The sequence below is a fragment of the Meriones unguiculatus genome, chromosome 15 (genome assembly GCF_030254825.1).
Source record: "Meriones unguiculatus strain TT.TT164.6M chromosome 15, Bangor_MerUng_6.1, whole genome shotgun sequence".
Taxonomy (NCBI): Eukaryota; Metazoa; Chordata; class Mammalia; order Rodentia; family Muridae; genus Meriones; species Meriones unguiculatus.
The window spans coordinates 15,885,278-15,904,289 of record NC_083362.1 but is presented as its reverse complement, the minus strand read 5'-3'; the positions used below and the strand labels follow the sequence as shown (position 1 = coordinate 15,904,289).

At 44.1% G+C, this 19,012-nt stretch overlaps 1 protein-coding gene across 2 annotated transcripts in view; it reads right to left on the bottom strand.

The window, feature by feature from the left end:
- Positions 1-19,012, bottom strand: part of Tmem232 (transmembrane protein 232) — a 237,619-nt gene that overhangs the window by 197,283 nt on the left and 21,324 nt on the right. For both annotated transcript variants that reach the window (XM_060368256.1, XM_060368255.1), the window contains exons 4-8: positions 9,243-9,354; positions 8,783-8,888; positions 7,559-7,716; positions 2,400-2,499; positions 316-473 (exon numbers count right to left, since the gene is read on the bottom strand). In XM_060368256.1, coding sequence (XP_060224239.1) covers positions 316-473; positions 2,400-2,499; positions 7,559-7,716; positions 8,783-8,888; positions 9,243-9,354 — 634 coding nt within the window. The remainder of the gene's footprint in view (positions 1-315; positions 474-2,399; positions 2,500-7,558; positions 7,717-8,782; positions 8,889-9,242; positions 9,355-19,012) is intronic.

Here is a 19,012-nt window from a genome sequence, read left to right as displayed (position 1 = left end):
AAGGTTAATTTATGAACCTAAGTTACACTATTATTTGTTCCTAAGTGAGCGGGGGAACCTGTGTGGCAGAGATATCATGCCATTGGGCCTCTCAAAGAAGTAACAGATCATATCAATGACCCATTCCTCATGTAGCAATCTATGACCCAAGAGTTGTGAGAAAGCAAGACTACAGGCTAGTCAGCCCTCCCGCCCCACCTCCCCAGCTAAGCTCAGCTTCCGCAGGGCATGCTGGGTGGATGAGGAGTGCATAATCATAGCAATCTTGTCTCACATATCCGTGACAAGGCATGCCCACCACATCTGTTTACCTACCAAATCAGAGTACGCGTCCTCCCCTCCATTTTCACTTCCCACATCTCTTTCAGAATGGAGTTCTCTTTTACACATAATCTCCGACGTTTTCAGGATGAACTGCACATCTGAGAAGATGTTTGGATACTTGCTGTAGGACGCATCCGAGAAATAAAGTGCTGTCGAGAGAAAACCCGTTGGTGAGGAATGTTTCGTTACTGTCTCGCACTGCGCCCCATTTGTCTCTTAGTTACTAAAGTATAATTAAATGCAAAACTTCCTCCCGTTGTGCATTGCTCCATCCAGCTAAAAATCTGCCATGGTGCGTGTGTCCTCTGGTGGTAAGGAAGAAAACTGCATCTCAGGCAAATCGCGTTGGAGTTTTTATAATTCAGAACAGCTTTGTGTGAGAGTTGGAGGTACACCCGCCCGCCACTGCTGCTCTCCCGCTCTCAGCAGCCACTCATTAAGCTATCCCTTCATCTAGGGGCAGAGCTCTGTGAGTGGTGGTCAGCCCTAAACACACACACACACACACACACACACACACACACACACACGAACACTAAATGGACTCAGCATGCTCTGCTCATAGATACACAGGCACATGAATATAATTAAAGAGGAGGGCATGAGGTTGAAGAGGTCGGGAGACCTGGACGGGGAGAAAGCAAGTGAAATGAGGTAAGGGTAGTACTCATCTAAGAAATCCTCAAAAATATTAAATTGAACCATAAGTATGGTTTAACGCGCTATGTGTGTTAGGTAATAGTGATTGTTCATTGTCTGTGGTGTATATCAATATACGTATACGGCTACTCTTCGGTTTTCTCCAGGCATGGGCTCTCTGGTAGGTTAACCGTCTCAAGCGATCAGCCCTAAACACAGTTACGTATGAGCAACGCTAATGGATCAGTGGGTTTCATGCTGTGAGACACCGCAGCACCCCCTCAGGCATTTTTAGCTATATTAATCGCCTATATCCTACTCTTCGCTTTTTCCACAACATTCAAATTCACTGTTCCATTTTTCCAAATCTTGACCGCATGGGTCAGTATCTAAAACGTCAGCCCCTTCCTGATCCCTCGCTTTGGTACACGCACAGCCTAGAGCCAGTTAACTAACAGTAGCCTTTTTCCTTCTAAATGTTTTAAAACTGTGTCGGCGTGATGCTCCCCAATGTGACCATTAATGTTTTCAAGAGCTGTTCCTCCACAATTCCTTCTTTTCAGTGTCTAAGTGAATGCATATTACAGCTTGCTGGGTTGCAGTGCCCATGGCATTTCTTCTCTGGGTACCAATCAGGACAGTTTAAAGGACGCTGCTGTATGTAGTGCTGAAACATTCTGCTGTACGTCCACACTGAGATGGTCTCCAGAGTCATCTCCTCCTTATCCCAGCCCAGCACCGACACTGCCAATACATCTACTTTAAAACAGCAACTTCGTCGCTTTATAATTTGGTTTGATGACTGTTATTACAGATGAGTAAACTGAGCCTCAGTAACACTCATTCACTTTGGTAGAAAAATAAATAGCTGTTCTCACAAGCTGAAGGGGGATGGGAAGGTGAAGGGAGGGAGAGGGATGGGGAGAAGGAGGATGGGGCAGAGGGAAGAGAGAGCAAGGGGGAGAGGGATGAGGAGGAAAAGGGGAGAGGCACAGCTTGGGGGAGAGGTACATCTGGGGGAGAGACATAGGGAAAGGAAGGAGGACTGAGAAGGGAAAGGGGAGAGGGAGGAGGGGAAGAGGAGAGGGAAAGAAAAAGAGAGGCAGAGGGGGCTGAGACAGGGGAGGGGGGTGACAGTTTCAGTCAATGTTACATCCCGTCATCTATGGCACAGGTGATAACTACAGTTTATAAGAATGTAGGTTTTCTTCAGATTGTAAAGAGACTAAATTTTTAAATGTTCTCACCACAAGAGACTCTAAGTTTCTGAAGGAAAACAAGTACTGAAGAAATGCTGCCTGGCCCAGGAGCCATCCTTGGTGGTATTGCTTTTCGTGAAGCATAAAACAACTTATGTTCTTTATAGCGACAGTCTGAGAATCTTAAAATGTAGCATAAAACATTTATAAGCATAAAAATAAAAAAAAATATTTTACCGTATAAATATGGTTGCAGCCTAATTAACTGTTGTCTAAAACTTTCTAAGTGACCATGCAGGAAAAATACAAAAAGTCGTAAGAAGATCAAATAGCCAATCTGTAAGGAGAGAAAAGAGAAAAGCATTTTTGTATGGCACCAATAACTGCTTAAAAACCATAGAGAAGATAAACCATTTTATTATCACATTTACTTTTTGATAAAACAATTTCAAACTTGGTTGGTATTATGTGGTTCTGAAATAACTAAAAGCGTTTTTGTCAAGACTGAAATGCTAGTTCAACCGGGAGAAAAACTTGAATAAATCATCTCTACCCTTTTCCAAATGGGCCGTTCTGCATGCTGTTTCGTTCTGTATCCTTCAAGGCAACCATTGTTTTTCCAAATTGTAGATCATAGCCCTTAAACGTAACTCATGAAATGAACTGATGGGGAGTTATATAAAAATAAGATACACGAGAAGAGAAAACATCGTGATACATTTCACAATTGCCTTTATTTCAGAATATGACAGGCTGTATATTATGTATGTGTAGATAACAGTATGTTATATATTTTTCTTCCTATGGCTTTTAACAAGAACAGTTTGAAACACAGACTCGGGGAGTGCTGGAAAATATTCTGCTTCTTGCAGCATGCTACACTGAGCACCCGTCCCTCGTTAAGAAAAGCTCTATCGTGTCATCACAGTAAACACTGCAAACTCTTACTTCTGTGACCAAAAAAATACAACTTTAGCTAAAAATGGGCAGTTTTGCATAAGCTATGGAAAATGGAATATCTGTAGAAACATCAGATTTTTTCTAATGTAAAAAAAAAATAAATTTTAAAAACAAATAGACTGCACTCTGTGTAAGTTATTAAATCAAGGAGCCGCACAAAATGACAGGAATAATTGAGATTAAGTTTTCACGTAAGGAAAATCAAATATTTTGTCAGTGCCGCAAAATATTAACTGGGATATATGTGAAAATACAGCAAAATAGTTTAAATGCAAATTCAGATTCAGGTAAGTCCCAAATGCTTCACCCAGCTATGCTTAAGGAAGAAGAAGAAATGCTGTTACAGGAACTTGAAGCTTCGATGGTCTTTTTCCAGATCCACTCCCTTTCAAGTAAACCCTGATTTTCCACTAGCTTTCTTGTCTTTACCAGAAACCTTTGTTATTGAAGTTGATTTAGTGAAGAGCAACTGGTATTTAGAAATGTTTCTAAAACTTAGAAGCACCAGCCCTTTAGACCTACGCATAAAAATAGAGTGTCCGCGGCAGCGTATGTGGTGGTGATGGTCTCGTCACGCAGCTGACTCTCTAAGAAAGCGATGGCTTTCCAAGGGACAAGGAAGTAGAAATCTACATGCTTGTAACACATGGCAATGTCTGATGAAGTGCCAACAGGTACCAGCACCCGTGATTGAAGATGAAAGCCAAAAACAACCTAGTGTAGGGGGGTAGGTAAGATTTTCTAAAAGGTTGGTGACTTTCGTTGAAAGGAATCAATCATATTTGTGCCTTATTGATTGTCGGCGTCACCTGACCCACAGGCTGTCCTTAGTCACTACCAAAAGGCAAAACAAAAAAGCAAAACCAAGCTTAAGTTTTGCTCGTAATATTCCAAAGGCCACTTGTCCACTTGTCTGTACTGGAAACTGTCCCTCTCCCTCTCTCTCAGGCTTCCGTGGCATCTCTGCAGTGTCGACATTTTCTCTCTGTAGCCTGACAACTCGGGCTTTGCTCACACATGCATCTCTGCTTCCAAAGTGTCCTTTTCTCTCCTGCCCCCACCCTCAACCTTTGCTTCTTCCTCACTTTAATTCCCACCTGTTCTCTCATTTCCCTGATGCCTCTGTGAGATTAATGCTACACAGGGACTGTCTTGTTTTGTATTTTCATATTTATGCAGAAGGTCTTTACAGTTTTGTACCCTACATACTCCCCAAACTGGTGGGTTTTTGGTTTTTGTTTTTATGCATTTACATCCTAATCGTAACACCCTCCCTCCTTCCTCCCCGTATCCTCCCTCCCTACACCCTCAGAAAAGGGGAACCCCCACCCCCCACACCTACCCATCCCAGCACATCAAGTCGTATTTTGTTCTCTATACTCTTAGAAGAATGCTTCAATAATTAAGATTCTACATGTAGAAAACAAATCAAGACTGCGCACAAAATCTGGAATTGGGACAATGCTCAGGAATCATACATTTTTTAATCAGGCCTTAATTGTTTCATTAAATGATGAACCTAATGGTGAAGACAGAGGTGGGGAATCCTGCCGCCCTAGCATTGCAGGCCAACTTAGGGAAAGCTGCTCCTTTCTAACCAAAAGATGCTCTCCGTTTCTGGGTGGTAACATGCCTCTCCCTTTAAGACTTCAATGCACTTAGGATGGCCAGACAGCCCCTCCGGAAGACTAGTTCACCTCAAGCCCTGCTGAGGAAATCGGAGGAATGATTATCCTCCAGTGGGATACTGTGCTTGTCCTTCGCAGAACCCCATCCCTCCAGAACAGTCGCCACAAGCTACTGTGAAGTCGTGTTGGAGCTGTCTCTTTCCTTCTGGTGCGGTCCACAGCTAAGGTATGCTTTTTCTAGGACTCAGGCTTCCTCTCTCTCTCTACAGCTCCTCTCCCCGTCACGTGGCTGCTTGGCCACCATGTGGCTGTCCTCATGCCAACTTAACTCAAACACCATGGCTTTTTCTTTCTCTTCTCCGTGTCCCCTCGTCCAAGAGGCTGCTGAGGCTGGCAGCTGGCCTGGCCTGCGGCTTTTCTTTTAATGTCCAATAAAGTTGCGCTTGAGCTTCTCTTTGAGCCCACTCTTAAATTCTTTCATTAATGAAACTAAGAATTCCAAGGGGGGAGCCCAAGTTCTCTGTGAACACGCAGATTTTTCCAGGTCTGCCTCAGGAAGTGCTATGTCCAGAAATGACAGTCAGTGCTTGGGTTTGAACTCGGGACCTCCGGACATAAAGTGTGATGCTTTACTAACTGGGTCACACTGGACTGTAAAAGGACTTCCGGGGCCTAGATGAAAGCAAGCATCTGTCTCTTCAGGAACTGGTGAAATGGGCTCTCTTCCATAAAAAGGAGTCATCTCCTTGGGTCTGGCAGGAAGGACATCCTTCTGCCCTGCACTCACATACCTGTGGTTGCCTACCAAAGTCCACGCTGGCCTCCAGGCTCCTTCTGCCCCTGCTCACAAGCCCGCACTAGCATCCTGGCCCCCTTGCTCCCCCCCCCTCCACTGCGTGAGCCCCCGGAGCACTCCGAAGTCCCACTCTCTTTACAGCACCCCGGTTTCTACCCCACACCCCATGCAGCTCTCCTCGCTGTGCTCCCTTGGTGTGCTCCCTTCACTCGCAGGAAGCCCGGGAACCGAGCGGACACGGGGCATCCCAGCTGGCAGGGCCTCGGACCTAAGGCCCAGTGTCTGCTTTGGCACTGAAATGGCCAGTTATTTAAACTCTCCGCGACACAGCCTCTCCGCCCGGGTTCCAAACGGAGGCGGCCACGGCCCATGCGGCTTGAGACATAGACAGTCAGAGCGGCCCAGGCTGACGCACGACAGGCGCTCACAATGCTCACAGCGGCTGCAGGAACCTGTGCAAAAACGCTGCGGAGGGATGGCGCCGAGTGTCAGCATCCAGCATCGCTGTCGCGGAAACTCGGGTAGCGGCAGGGAGCGAGGTCGCTGGCAGGGAGCGAGGTCGCTGGGGCAGCCCGGAGAGGGGGCCTGCTCTGCGCTGCCCGCTTCCATCGCATCCCACCGCCTTCCTGGGCACGTGTGCAAGGGTTGCCTGCTTGAGCTCTGGTCTGATTTCACATTTGCTGTTGTAAATACAAGAGTATGTATTGGGAATATGTGTTGCAGTTTGGGAAACACAAGGGAGATTTTTTTTAATCCCACCATACCTAGACAAGTTTTAACGTGTTAACCCTTTCCTTCTCTTCAGAATCCAGGGCCTTTGCTTGGGCAGTTTCTTTCCTGTTTTCTAACATTCTGCCTTTTATTCCTAAAACTATCAGAAAGTTCCAAGGGAAGGGTCGTGGGAGAAGATATAATTATCTCCCCAAAACCTCCTAGCAGTGGATAGATTCAGGAATATTCTTTCATAACCAAAGCTATAAAATACGTATTTTGCTCAGTCGGTTTCACTTGTTTTATAGACGTGCTACAATCTTGAGGAAGCCTTTCTAATCTTGCTTTCCTTTTTGCAATACTAAAACCAATGTGTGAGCTTAATTTCTTCGCAGTAAAGTGACACATTATTCTTAAAAGTGACTTTTGTGCTAATTTTCCCGTCAGCTGTTGCTGTTGCAAACACTGGAAGCAAAGCGGCTGGCGGCTCCCGATACATCGCTCTGGAACGACAGGCAGCCACAGGGCCACTCACTTCAAGCTGGCACGAAGGTTGCTCCTCAGAAGTTCTAACTAAAGGACACGGCATTTAAAAGTCCCTAAAAGAGTGGGCTGGAGAGCGAGGTCGGCAGTGAAGGGCCTGTACTGCTCCTGCAGAGGACAAGGGTTCAGCTCCCGGCGCCCACGTGGAGGGTCACAGCTACACACTTTAACTACACTTCCAGGCAATCTGTTCTTTGAGGGCACTACACACACACAGAGTCGCAGACACACACACTCACATATACACAGACACACACTTACACACACAGAGTCACAGACACACACACTCACATCACACAGACACACACACACATACACACACACGCACACATACACACATACATACAGTCATATACACACACTCACATACACAAACAGACATACACTCATACACACACACAGACACTCACTCTCCTACACGTACATTCACATACACACATGCAGAGTACATAGACACGTGAGAGCAAAAGACCCATACATAGAAAATTATATAAATCCTTTCTTTTTAATCCTTAAATCTACGCATGCTTAGCAGGACAGTATGAGGACCTTTAAATGACGATATCCTTACACAGTTTCTGAAATCCTATTTCCTTTCAACTACTGCAGCTTGGCTATCAAGCGGCAATCTGCTGGTCACACTCAAAGATTACCCAATGAGCCCTGCTAACTGCCAGCGTCTTGTCTGACCCCAGAGCAGGCAGTTTCCTCTCCCGAGCCTGTAGAAATTGAGATACTTCTTAAAACTTAAAACGTACCTTCACCAGCCTTATCTCAACTGAATATAAAAAATTCTTCATGAACGCGTCACAGCACAGTCGATATAAAACTGATTCGGCAAGAAAAAACAGGGCAGGAAGCTGATCGAAGTCAAAGGAAGCGTGGTCCAGGGAAGCTTGGAGCATATTTAAAGCCTCTGAAAAGTCAACAAAGTGAAATTCCGTCACCGGGAAATTAGCCTTGACTTTCTGCCTACCACAATTCCATCTTGCCCTTCAGGACTTGTCCATCTTGGTACTCATAAACGCTTTCTGCTCTGCCTCGAACAGTGAGGCAGTGAGAAGCACCTCGAACCTCGGCAGCTCCCATCCACAGAACACAGGAAAATGACAGTAGGTGGCGTCCAAGGCCAAACCCCAGCGGAAACTCAGCCTCTACCTAACCCTCCGCCCCGCACACCTCCCCTGCCTCCCTCTCCCCATCTTCCTCTCCCCTTCTCCCAGACAGCAATGCAGGCCGTTGGTTGGTGGCAAACTGCAAGCCCTCACACCACAGACTCCATCAAACATCGTCAGATAGAGGTGGGAAGCGCTGGAATTCGGGGCCGTAAAAACCCTTCTCCGAGTACTCGAGCTCTCAGACCGCATTGCAAATCCCAATTTACACGGGAAACATCCTCTGACCTTCGCAGTTAACGTCCCCAAACCCGCTTCATAAGACACACGCATAACACTTAGTTTAACGAGAGAAGGGATTTTATCCCCTTAAAAGTAAAGTTATTTAATTTCCCTTTAGATTGGTTAGAAGTTGCTCGAAAGAGGCCGTGTAAGTGAGAAGTAATAAGTGAAAAGGTAAATGTTTTAGAACAGAAAGAAAAACAGCCTGGCCAACGGTCCTCTGACTCATGTTTTGTAAGTGAGAATAAATATCAAGTGCAAACACGCTTTTATGCAATTGCCTACTGCACATGGAGTCACTCAAAGGCAGTGTGCGCCACTTGCAAGTCAGTGGCCAGGTCATAAAGGCAATAAAGACCAGACTGAGAAAAGGCGTTCAAAAAGCCATCATGTAATTAAAAAGTTCAACAGTCACAGTCATACGTCGAGAGTTACAGAGGGGCTATGATAACGGAGCATCGTGAGAGAGTCTGACGGAGACTCTCCAAGGCCTGCTTTGAATGAACTAAGAATCTACTTTAAATTCTCAGACCACCTCTCCCGGAGTCGCAGGCGCTGCATCTGCGGCTGGGCCCGGCCACGTACCATCTTGGATTTCCCCTTTGCACTGCGCCAGGTAGATGACCTCGGTCCAGGCCGTCGGCAGGTGCACGTGCTTCCCCGAGCCCAGCGCCTTCAGCCCCAGCCTCCTCTGCGACGGGAAACAGGAAATCAGCAAATGGAAGCTTATTTGTTTGCATTGCTATTTCTTATTGATACTCTGAAAGCCATTCTTCCATCACAATCGCTTTGCAATCAAAGTCGGAGGAAACTTCATATTTTTTTTCCTAAGGGGAATCTTCTCCCCAAATTATTTGACATTAAATTGTTTAGTTATAAACTTTAAATTTAATTAACATTAAGGTAGCTGTCTATACTCACATCTTTCTTTCTTTCTTTCTTTCTTTCTTTCTTTCTTTCTGTATCATACAACAGGTAAGCATTTGCCAACTAAGTGCCTAGAAAATGAACTTACTTACCAGGCAAACCGGAGGCCAAGCCTTACCTTACAAATGAGAAGGAGTCTCCTAGCCTGTTCCAACAACACCTCCTTCTCTGCTGGATTCTTCGGGTTGTTGAATTTCAGTATGAACTCTTTGGTGATTGAAAATGATGGCCTGAGCAGAAAAACAGTAATGACAGCTATCATCTTCAGGTTTTAATTAATCATCTTCTAGCGGGAAGATGTAACAATGCTCCGGGAAAAGCACTTTACTTTCTTAATTATAGTGTTTCGCATACAAACAAGACTAGAAGCATCAAATATTCCTGAGTATATCACCTAGACACATTCTCTTGGTTTGAGAAACAAATTCTCATTCCCAGAGGTGTCTGTCTTGTGAAAAACATCCCCGAGATGGTTGCCAGCAGGCTTTTGGATGCTTTCTTCACAGGCAAAATCGGGCAGGGCTTCAGCTTTGCTGAAGGCTGATTTGTCTATCTCCTCACGTACATCAGTGCTGGCCCCATTAGGGGGAATCCACACTCCCTCCGTGTGGATTCAGTGCGGCTGTGACTACAGAGGAGGGTCGAGGGGGGAGAGACGCATGGAGGAAAGTCAGCTGGGGTGCGCGTAGCCATGGCGACGCTGCAGGAGGGGCTGCGATTGCAGGGCTTCTGCAAGGAGACAGGCAGGCCTGGGGGCCTCCCCAGCGCTGGTCGAGGGATCTGCTGAGAGCTGGAGCGCAGCAAGCGGAGCTCAGCCACAGGCAGAGCCGCACGTGTGCTCAGCCAGAGCCTGGGACGGCTCAGGCCAAGAGCAGCCACAGTAGAGCGAGGGTGATCTGGATAACGCACACGATCTCCACGGCAGGCACTGGCCGAAGAGTTACCCCCGGCTTGAAGGAGGGAGTCGGGGCCTAGCTGAGCCGCTGAGAGGACAGGACTGCTAGTTACTGAAGGCTCGGGACCTGCTAGAGGTGCAGAGTTGATGCGAGGGTAGAGAGTTAGTTCAGTCCTGGCCGTGCTTCGAGATGGCAACGGTCAGAGAGAGAGTGAGCACGTAAGCACAGAGACCGCAACCGCGGGAGGTAGACTGGTTTACACACGCCTGCTTCTGCACGTCAGGGCTTAGCCGTGCACAGGACAGCAGCCTTGTGCGGAAAGATGGGAAGCGTTTGGGAGAGGAGTGGGAGGAGCGAGCTGAGGCCTCCTAAAGACGATACAGCACCAATGAACTGAGGGTGGCCGCGGGCTCGACGCTGCTATCAGAACAACAGGGAAGTTTTGGAGGCTGATGTGGGGAGACTGAGTTAGAGGCCAATCAACATACTGAGATTTCCTGCCATCAACCTCAAAAAAAAAAAAAATTCAGGAAAATATTATGAAGCTGGTAAGCTCAAGGAATTATGCTTTTTGCAGTCAAATGCCTGTTAGAATTGTGTTACTAGGAAAGATCTGGGGAAATAGAAACCCGTTTATCTATGGTTCACTGTATTCAGAAGTTACTAAATTAATTGTTCTTTGGGGGTGTAGGAAAATGAATAAAAATCTGATTTCGGCACAGAATGAATTATCACCGTCCAACAGAAAGATATGCCAAAAAATATAATGGCCACGCCACAAAATCTCAGAATGACAAAACACTCTGAAAACTGGAGCCATGTACAGAGAGCTCAGAGAATACTTACTGAACTAACCAATTCGTTTCCGCCATCCGGAGCATCCCCTGTCTCAGGCACTGAAGGGCGCGCTGGGGACACAGGGGCGGGACAGACAGGGCGGGACAGACGTGCACCCTTGCCCTCGTGGGAGCATTCAGAACAATATGGGAAGAACTGAGGTGCTTGGCCTCGCGGGTCCCCAGAGTTGTGGTTGTGCAGTGAGCAAGTCCACGTTTGACATTCTCCTCCCCATTCTACTTTCCGTTTATGAGAGAGCTATTGGTTAGACGCGGTGAAGACAGGCTAACAATTCTCTCCTTGCTGCCACTGGGGATGACAAAGGGGTTTTGTCCATTTCGCGCTTTAGTTTTCCTCGGGTTTTGTTTTGTTCTGTTATTTTAAATGTACTTGGAGCATCTACATGAAGAACCCAAAATTGGTTTTAACTTTCCCGTGAGCGGCATTGGAGATCAAGGCCGGCCCTTTGTTACTTTTATCCTCTCATGAGAAGTTAGTTGATGGCAAACCAAACCGCTACTGCTCCAGCAACACTCCACACGGCTGCCTGACACCGCACCCATCAGGAGCACCCAAGATTGACGGTTGAGGCATACCTTCACATTCCTTTCCTAATGCTGACAGCATAAACCCACAACCTCCAGAATTCATCATGGGTAACGAAAAGGAAAATCTACAGCTGTAAATGCCTCCATTAAAAAAAAAAAAAATTCAGCCAAGAATGATGGTGCGTGTCCTTAATCCCAGCACTTGGGAGGCAATGGCAGGCCATAGCAGGTTCGAGTCCAGCCAAAAAGGAGGAGGAGGAGCCCAAATTAATTATTTAATTGATTAATTGATTGATTGATTTTTATAAAGGTATAGAAGTAGAATGACCCATAACTTGACAGAAAAAGAAAATAGTAAAGACTGGAATGGCAATAAATCAAATAGAGAAATAAACATAAGTCAGAAATTTTGAATGATTTTATAAAAATAAACACAACTAACAAACTCTTAGACTAGCCAGGAAAAAGAAGAGAACTCAAATAAATAGACTAGAATATAAAGAAGAGATTATTATGATAATTAAATATCAATAAATTAACTACAAAAAAATGTGTAAATTCCTTAGAAACATACACACTACCAAAACTTAAGAAACAGAATCAAGAAGAAGTAGAAAGACTGAACAGACCAATGACAACTAACGAGGAAAAAAATTCTTGATTAAAATGTTCCCAAGGAAAAAATGAGGCTCAGATGTCCTTATGAACAATACAAACATTCCAAGACCGACAGAACTCTCTTTAACTCTTTAAGAATATAACAAAATGAACACTTTCTAACTCCTGCTATCCAAGCCACACAAATACTAAAAAAATAAAAATTTAAAACTGCGGGGCGATTTCCCTGGTGTGCATAAATTTAATCAACTACTAGCAAACTTCATACCCAGACTCTCACATCCTCATTCTCCATTCTGCACTTCCACCTCAGCAAGCACCTCAGCAGGTCTTGGCTCTTTTCCTCCATTCCTGAAAGGTCTGTGTCCTCTGCCGGCCTGCCTGGATGCATTTGTTGTAGTTTCGCTGGCTGTAATCACAGGACATGGCAGCACCGAGAGGCATCCTAACGGAACTCCTGCACTCTGCTCATAACCTTTCTTCACTCCACTACAGAGAAGTAATACAATGTCTCCCTGGCAATCTGGGTCAGTCACCCCTCCTAGCACTGTTACTCCATTCTTGGCCTGTTGGTTTAAAGGCATCAGAAGCCCAAAGTGGCCAGGGGGGAGTCTGACCTCCAAGTTCAATACAGTGTTTCTTGTGGCCCCTGGCAGGACCCCTCTGCACTCTGCAACTAAAACTTCTATGAGAGCAGAACTTAAAGTCACAGAAGAGTAAGCAAAATTTTTCTGAGTGGGCTACTAGGGGTGATAGTGGAACTATCCCCTTTTCTACCATGAACCTAGCAAAGAGATGCTTATGTGTCCATATTTATGGTGGCACAATTCTCATAGCTAAGATATGTAACCAGCCTAGTGCCCATAAATAATGATGATAATATATATACACACACAATGGAGTATTATGCAGCCATGAGAAGAATGAAATCCTGTCAGTCAAACATGAAAAAAACAAAACTGAAGGACATCATGTTACGTGAAAAAAGCCAGTCACCAAAATACAAGTAGTGTATGTTGTCTCTCACGTGTGGACCCTGAAAAGTTAACCTGAGCTCAGAATTCTGATTCGTGGAAGTTGACAATAAAGGAAAGGAAGGGTGGCTTTGCGGACACGGGAAGGTTGGATTTAATCGGTACATTTGGTAGGAGTCTACCGGAACATCACACTGGTTACTCTCTCCACTTAAAGCCCTCTCTTACCTCCCTCCTATCCCTACCACTCCCCACATGTCCTCTTCCAGGGTTTATAATTTCTACTTTTGTTGTGTGACTCATTTGATTTAATTGGGGCCATCTCTGTGACTATTGGACTGGAACTCTCTACTGGAGCTTGATAGAGTCAGTAATCAATACACAACTGAAAGCAATGACTCTTCCTTGCCCTGAAACTATCTATCAACAGCCAGATGAGGATGGAGGAAGGACAGATTCAGGGCAAGGAAGAGTCATTACTTTAGGGGGAGAGAGTAAGAGGAATGCATTATATACATGTATGAAACTGTCAAAAAAAACTAATTTAATAATAGAAGGAAAGAAGGAAGAAAAAAGGAAGAAAGAAAGAGAAAGAAAAAAAGGAAGAGGAAAGAAGAAAGAAAGGAAGAAGGAAAGAAAGGAAGGAAGGAAGGAAGGAAGGAAGGAAGGAAGGAAGGAAGGAAAACGTCTGTCAAGCACTGTTACTGAAAACAACACATACTTGAGTCATAGAACATGGAGAAATCAAGCTGGTACTCCCTAAGAGCTTGATCCCTACTGGCCAGCTTTCACAGTGCTGGAGGGCACACTGCAGGTTGCCAAAGAAAAGAGGTAATTACCAGTCTCAGCCAGCCGTGACCCCATCGAGCTACAGCAATGACAGGCTTGGCAAGACGGGCTCACTGATGCCCTGGCAGCATGGACATCAAGGAAGTAGCCAACCACTCCCTGGTTGGATTTAACTGCTAATGCACACAATGAAAACCAGATTTTACACTATTGTTGGGCCAAGGACCTGAGCCTAGACAGGCCACAGGACCTGGGGATGATGCTACTATTCTTATTCTTATTCTCCTAAATGCTCATAGTATTAAGGCAAGTCCTAATGACTTATTGTTCCATCCATAAGATAATGCACTTCTCAACGCTCATCAGAAAAGCTTCTTTTAGCAATATATGGTGATGACACAGAAGACCACAACCCACCCAAGTGCAGAGAATAAATGACTGCAGAGTGCTCAGCCCTAAGTGGAGCATCTTTATCATGCCCCCACCAAAGGCTCAGTGATCACTGTGTAAGATGGAGTAACAAGACTGTGTCAGGAGATGGACGCAGCAAGACAGTTACACAGAGGAGCTCACAATGGCAGTGACGACACATAGAATACTGTGCAGGCTCACACTGGCAGGAGGGTGTGAGCAGCATAAATTTGAGAGAGAGAGAAAAAACACAAAGTTGGCTGTAGAGAAAAGGAATGGTCCTGGGGGAGTTAGGAGAGGGGTGGATATGATCAACACACATCGCATGAAATTCTCAAAGAAAAAATAAAATGTAGGTACTCAAATGAATAAATCCTTCTCCTTTAAAAAGGAGGGGGTGATTTATACAAACTGAATAGCACATTGATAGTTTAATTATCTTTAACCGCTTGCTCACTGGTTGCAGATAGCTTGCCTTACTTTAACATTTTTCATTGCTACGCTAAGTGTGGGCACACACTGAATTTCCCTATGTATAGATGATTATACTTTCATTTATAATTCAGGGATTTCCTCTTAAGTGGAAGGTAGCCAGGGACCTGATCCTGGAAGGTATTTAGATTGTGAGGTAGAGTTAAAATCTTACTTGTGATGTGACTGGAAGGCAGTAAGAATTTAAATTAGAGCATGGGAAGATGACATTTACATGCCTGAGAAGAAGTCCAAGAGCAGGTGGGTGAGTGCAGACACAGGGACCAGAGGGAGGCTGGGTCCATGGGGTAGGGGTGAGTGGTGATGTCAGCAGAGAGGAAAAGTCTGTGTTCGGGAATATGTGTCTACAAAGGACCAAGAACTCATCTGAGGTCTAGCTGTAAACCCACGGAAATATGCTCTGTAATTTAATATTGATGCAGCTATCTAATATTCATAGTTGCAGCTTGAGTTTCTCTATATTGTTTGGTATATGTATTTATATACATACATAAAATATATATGTATCTGTGTATATACACATGTGTATAGATATATATAAATTTGCTTAGTGTTTACCTTATATATGATGATTGAAACGTACAGAATGTACATTGTTTTATGAAAAGGAAAAAAGGCTTAAGTATCACACTGAAGGGTATATATTTAAAAGTAAATAAAAACTATTTAAAGGAGGCTGCAACTTGAAATCTTTGAGTTCATTTTATAACATAACTCAGAATTATCTGTAGGAGCTTGCAATGTGTGTGCCTTCGTAATAAAACAGTATTAATGAACTTTAAACATATTTCCCCGCATACCAAACACAAGCATCCCCAAATATACCTATACACATACTATCCAGGGTTTTGAATATAAGTTTAAATTTTATTTTATAAAATTAAACTTCAAGACTGTGTCAAGAGTCAAGATTTTACTTCAACTTTCTCATAAACTCAGAGATCATTTCTAAAGCAAAAAAAAAAAAAAGCCTTGGAATGAAAATAATATCTAATTCCATTCACGTGCTTAGAATATCTTACAAGTAATCATATTTTTGTCAATTATTTTTCAATATATGTTGTGGTCTGTAATGCTCCATTGAGAATATGCAAAGTTAATAATTTCTTACTTTTAATACAGATTCTGAATGCCTTAATTGGTCTCCCACAGCTCATGTTAATAAATATTTAACAGGAAATAATATAGTTATTTTTAACAATTTCTTGCCCATTGAAAATAGAACAAATCAACCCTTCTGTTGGTGACATATAATGTATACATATAATAAATGATAAGCCATGAGAAGAATGGTGAAAAAAATGAATACAGGCATTTAAAAATAAAATAGAATTTATCTTCCCACCTCCCAGTTTCTTCAAAACACCGAAGGATTTCATGAAGATAAGAGTACAGTCCTGTTTAACTGGCAGCCTACAGACTATCATTATAACTTTACACAGAAAGGAAATATTCGAAAGTCTCCTGGTTGTGTGGTTACCTAATCCAAACTGACTACTTATGTCAGCTGCAATTCAGTTTATTCAAAAATACTTAATGAAGACATTTTGCTAGCTCTAAGGAAAGCTGGGTGAGGAATGCCAGCTGGCCTCAGGAGGCTCACAGTCTGAGAAAGGAACGTGGTCCTAGTCGCTGCTCTATCGCTGTGAGGAGCCACCATGACCAGGGCAGCTCTAATTAAAGGAAGCTTTGATCTGAGTCTTGCTGACAGTTTCAGAGGGCAAGTCCATGACGTCCAGGCAGGGACTGTGGCAGCAGAGGGGCAGGCATGTGCTGATGCAGTTGCCAGCCGCGAGCTCACATCCTGGTCAGAAAGACCTGTGGGAGAATCGGCTTTGGAAATCTAAACCCCGCCCCAGGGACACGCCTCCTCCTACAAGGCTGCACCTCATCCTTCCCAAAAGAGTTCTACCCACTAGGGACCACGCAGTCAAATACAGGAGCCTATGCGGGCCGTTCTCATTTCACACCACCACACCTGACAAAACGTTTCCCACAAAGGAGACATATTAGGGGGACACGGTGAAATACCATGAGAATTTAGTGCTCTCTGGTGACTCTAGGTGAGCTAAAATGTCCCTTCTAGACAGCATCTCATAGGATTTTAAAGAGCAGTATCCCAAAGCGCACAGCCTGTTTGCTGGCGCCCTTGGTGCTGGACGACAGTTGTAAACATGACTGTTCTCCTTCAGAGAGTCAGGAAAAACACCGCAGTATGACAGGACCTGGGGGACAGCGGAACAGTGACTGCCCATGCACAGCCCCTTCTCTGCTTCTTAGGGCGCGGAAGCGCCAACCAATGAAACCACACTAAACCAAGCTAAACATCCAGAAGATTAAGCCAAAAAGGCTTTCTGGATAATGAGGAAAAGAGCTTGAAGGGACAGACATGCAGATGAGCTCAAGGTTTTTAACCTGCATGGAAGGGAACATAAGAACCAGACAGGAAGACTTTAGACAGATCATTTATACTACGCGGGATGTACTCGGCTTGGTTTTCTTTTTTTCTTTTTTTTCTTTTTTTTTTTTATGAGACAGCCGTACACCCTATTCACGAGGCAGGCATTAAAAAGTAGTAAATATCTGCAAGTAAAAACCTAATTTCTCCTGTGTGTCAGTGATAGTTAAAGCCAAGACTTCAAGCAGCAAATTCCTAAGGGGGAAAAAAGCCATGAGAAGATGTGTGGATGAATCCAGGAAAATAAATAAATAACGTGAAAATAACAGAAAGCTCTCTAGGAGACTAACCAGTGGAATTCAAAGTATGCATGAATTTACACAGAAAATTATTCATTACCCAAAATGCTCGCTGAACTGGTAAACCAATGTCTTATATTTGTTCCAATTTATAGCCTCTGGCCACTGTTAATTAGATCTGATTCAAGCTGACTCAGCCCAATTCTATGAATAGAATCCTATGTTCTAATGTGGATGCACTTTCAAGAAAGTCATTGACCAAGACAAACTTAAAATACATCAGTGGTACAGGGGTGCATTGACAGGCACGGGGCGATGAACGGAGCTTTCCTATAGGCCCAAGTGTGGGGGTTGCTGGAAGCTACTGACCTGCTAATTTAATAGATTCCAGAAGGTTTTTAATCCATCAGTTATAAGGCATTTGTTCTGACACAGTGATGGGCAAGGAATGGCTGTTCTGAGGCTAGAACAAGCCCAAATTAAGTAGTTAGCCTTTGGGCCTGCACCATTCCACCCTCTCCGCAGAACTGGAATTCTAATCAGACCATCAGCCTGAAAAAACACGGCTTCCTTTCAGTTTTGTTCATGACTGTTCAGGAAAGGTTAGGAGGTGTGACTTTTCTGGAGAAGGTGTGTCATGGGTAAGGAGACTGAGGTTTCAAAATCCCATGCCAAGCCTTCCCTCCCCTCCCCTGCCTCTCTCCGCCTTTTGTCTGTGGATGGACATAAGCCTCAGCTACAGCTACAGCACCATGCCTGCTTGCCTGCCACCATTCTCCCTTACCACGATGGCCATGGCCTCACCCACTGAAACTGTAGGCACGCCCCCAATGAAATGCTTTCTTTTATAAGTTTCCTTGGTCATGGTTGTCTCTTCACAGCAACAGAAAAGCAATTCGGACAGTGATATTCAAATTGTAGGTGTCAACATAATCATGATACCTTCAGTATGTGCTGAGAACACACAGTACTCAGTGAAGACAGGCCTTGCTATTCCTTTGGTATGAAGTTCCACAAGGTAGCCCTATAATATCATCATCATCATCATCAATTATCATAGTTTGAAAATGTCTCTAGTTCATGAAAAAAATCCATAGTCCCAGGTAACAAAAAATTAAGAAAAAAAAAAAAAACAATCCTAAAACTGTACATATCTGCAGAAATATCAAGACTGGTGACCAAAAGACATTAAAATTCATATAAAAGAGTAATTTCACTATAGAAAGTTTTAAAAATATTTTTCAGGATGTTAATCAATACATGAAAAACAAAAACAAAAATCTTTAAATACTCATCTTTTATATATAAATTTGACATGGGGGGTAAAAAAATTGAATTGAAACAGACAGCAATTTCAAATTATAATTAATAACACGTCTCCTAAAAATCACAGAGTGAAAGAACTCTGCCCTTTGATGTGGCCGCAACCTATATAGATGTAGCAGGAACTCTGGGACAGACTCACTAGTCGGAAGAGGATACAGAAGGAGCCAGGTGGATGAAATGGGAATGCACACAAGTTTACAGGGATCGCATCACTTCCCTGAATTGATCTCGCTTGACTCACTGATCTTGGGCCTGGACAACGGAAATATCCTGCCATCCTTGACTTGCCTGAGTATCTGA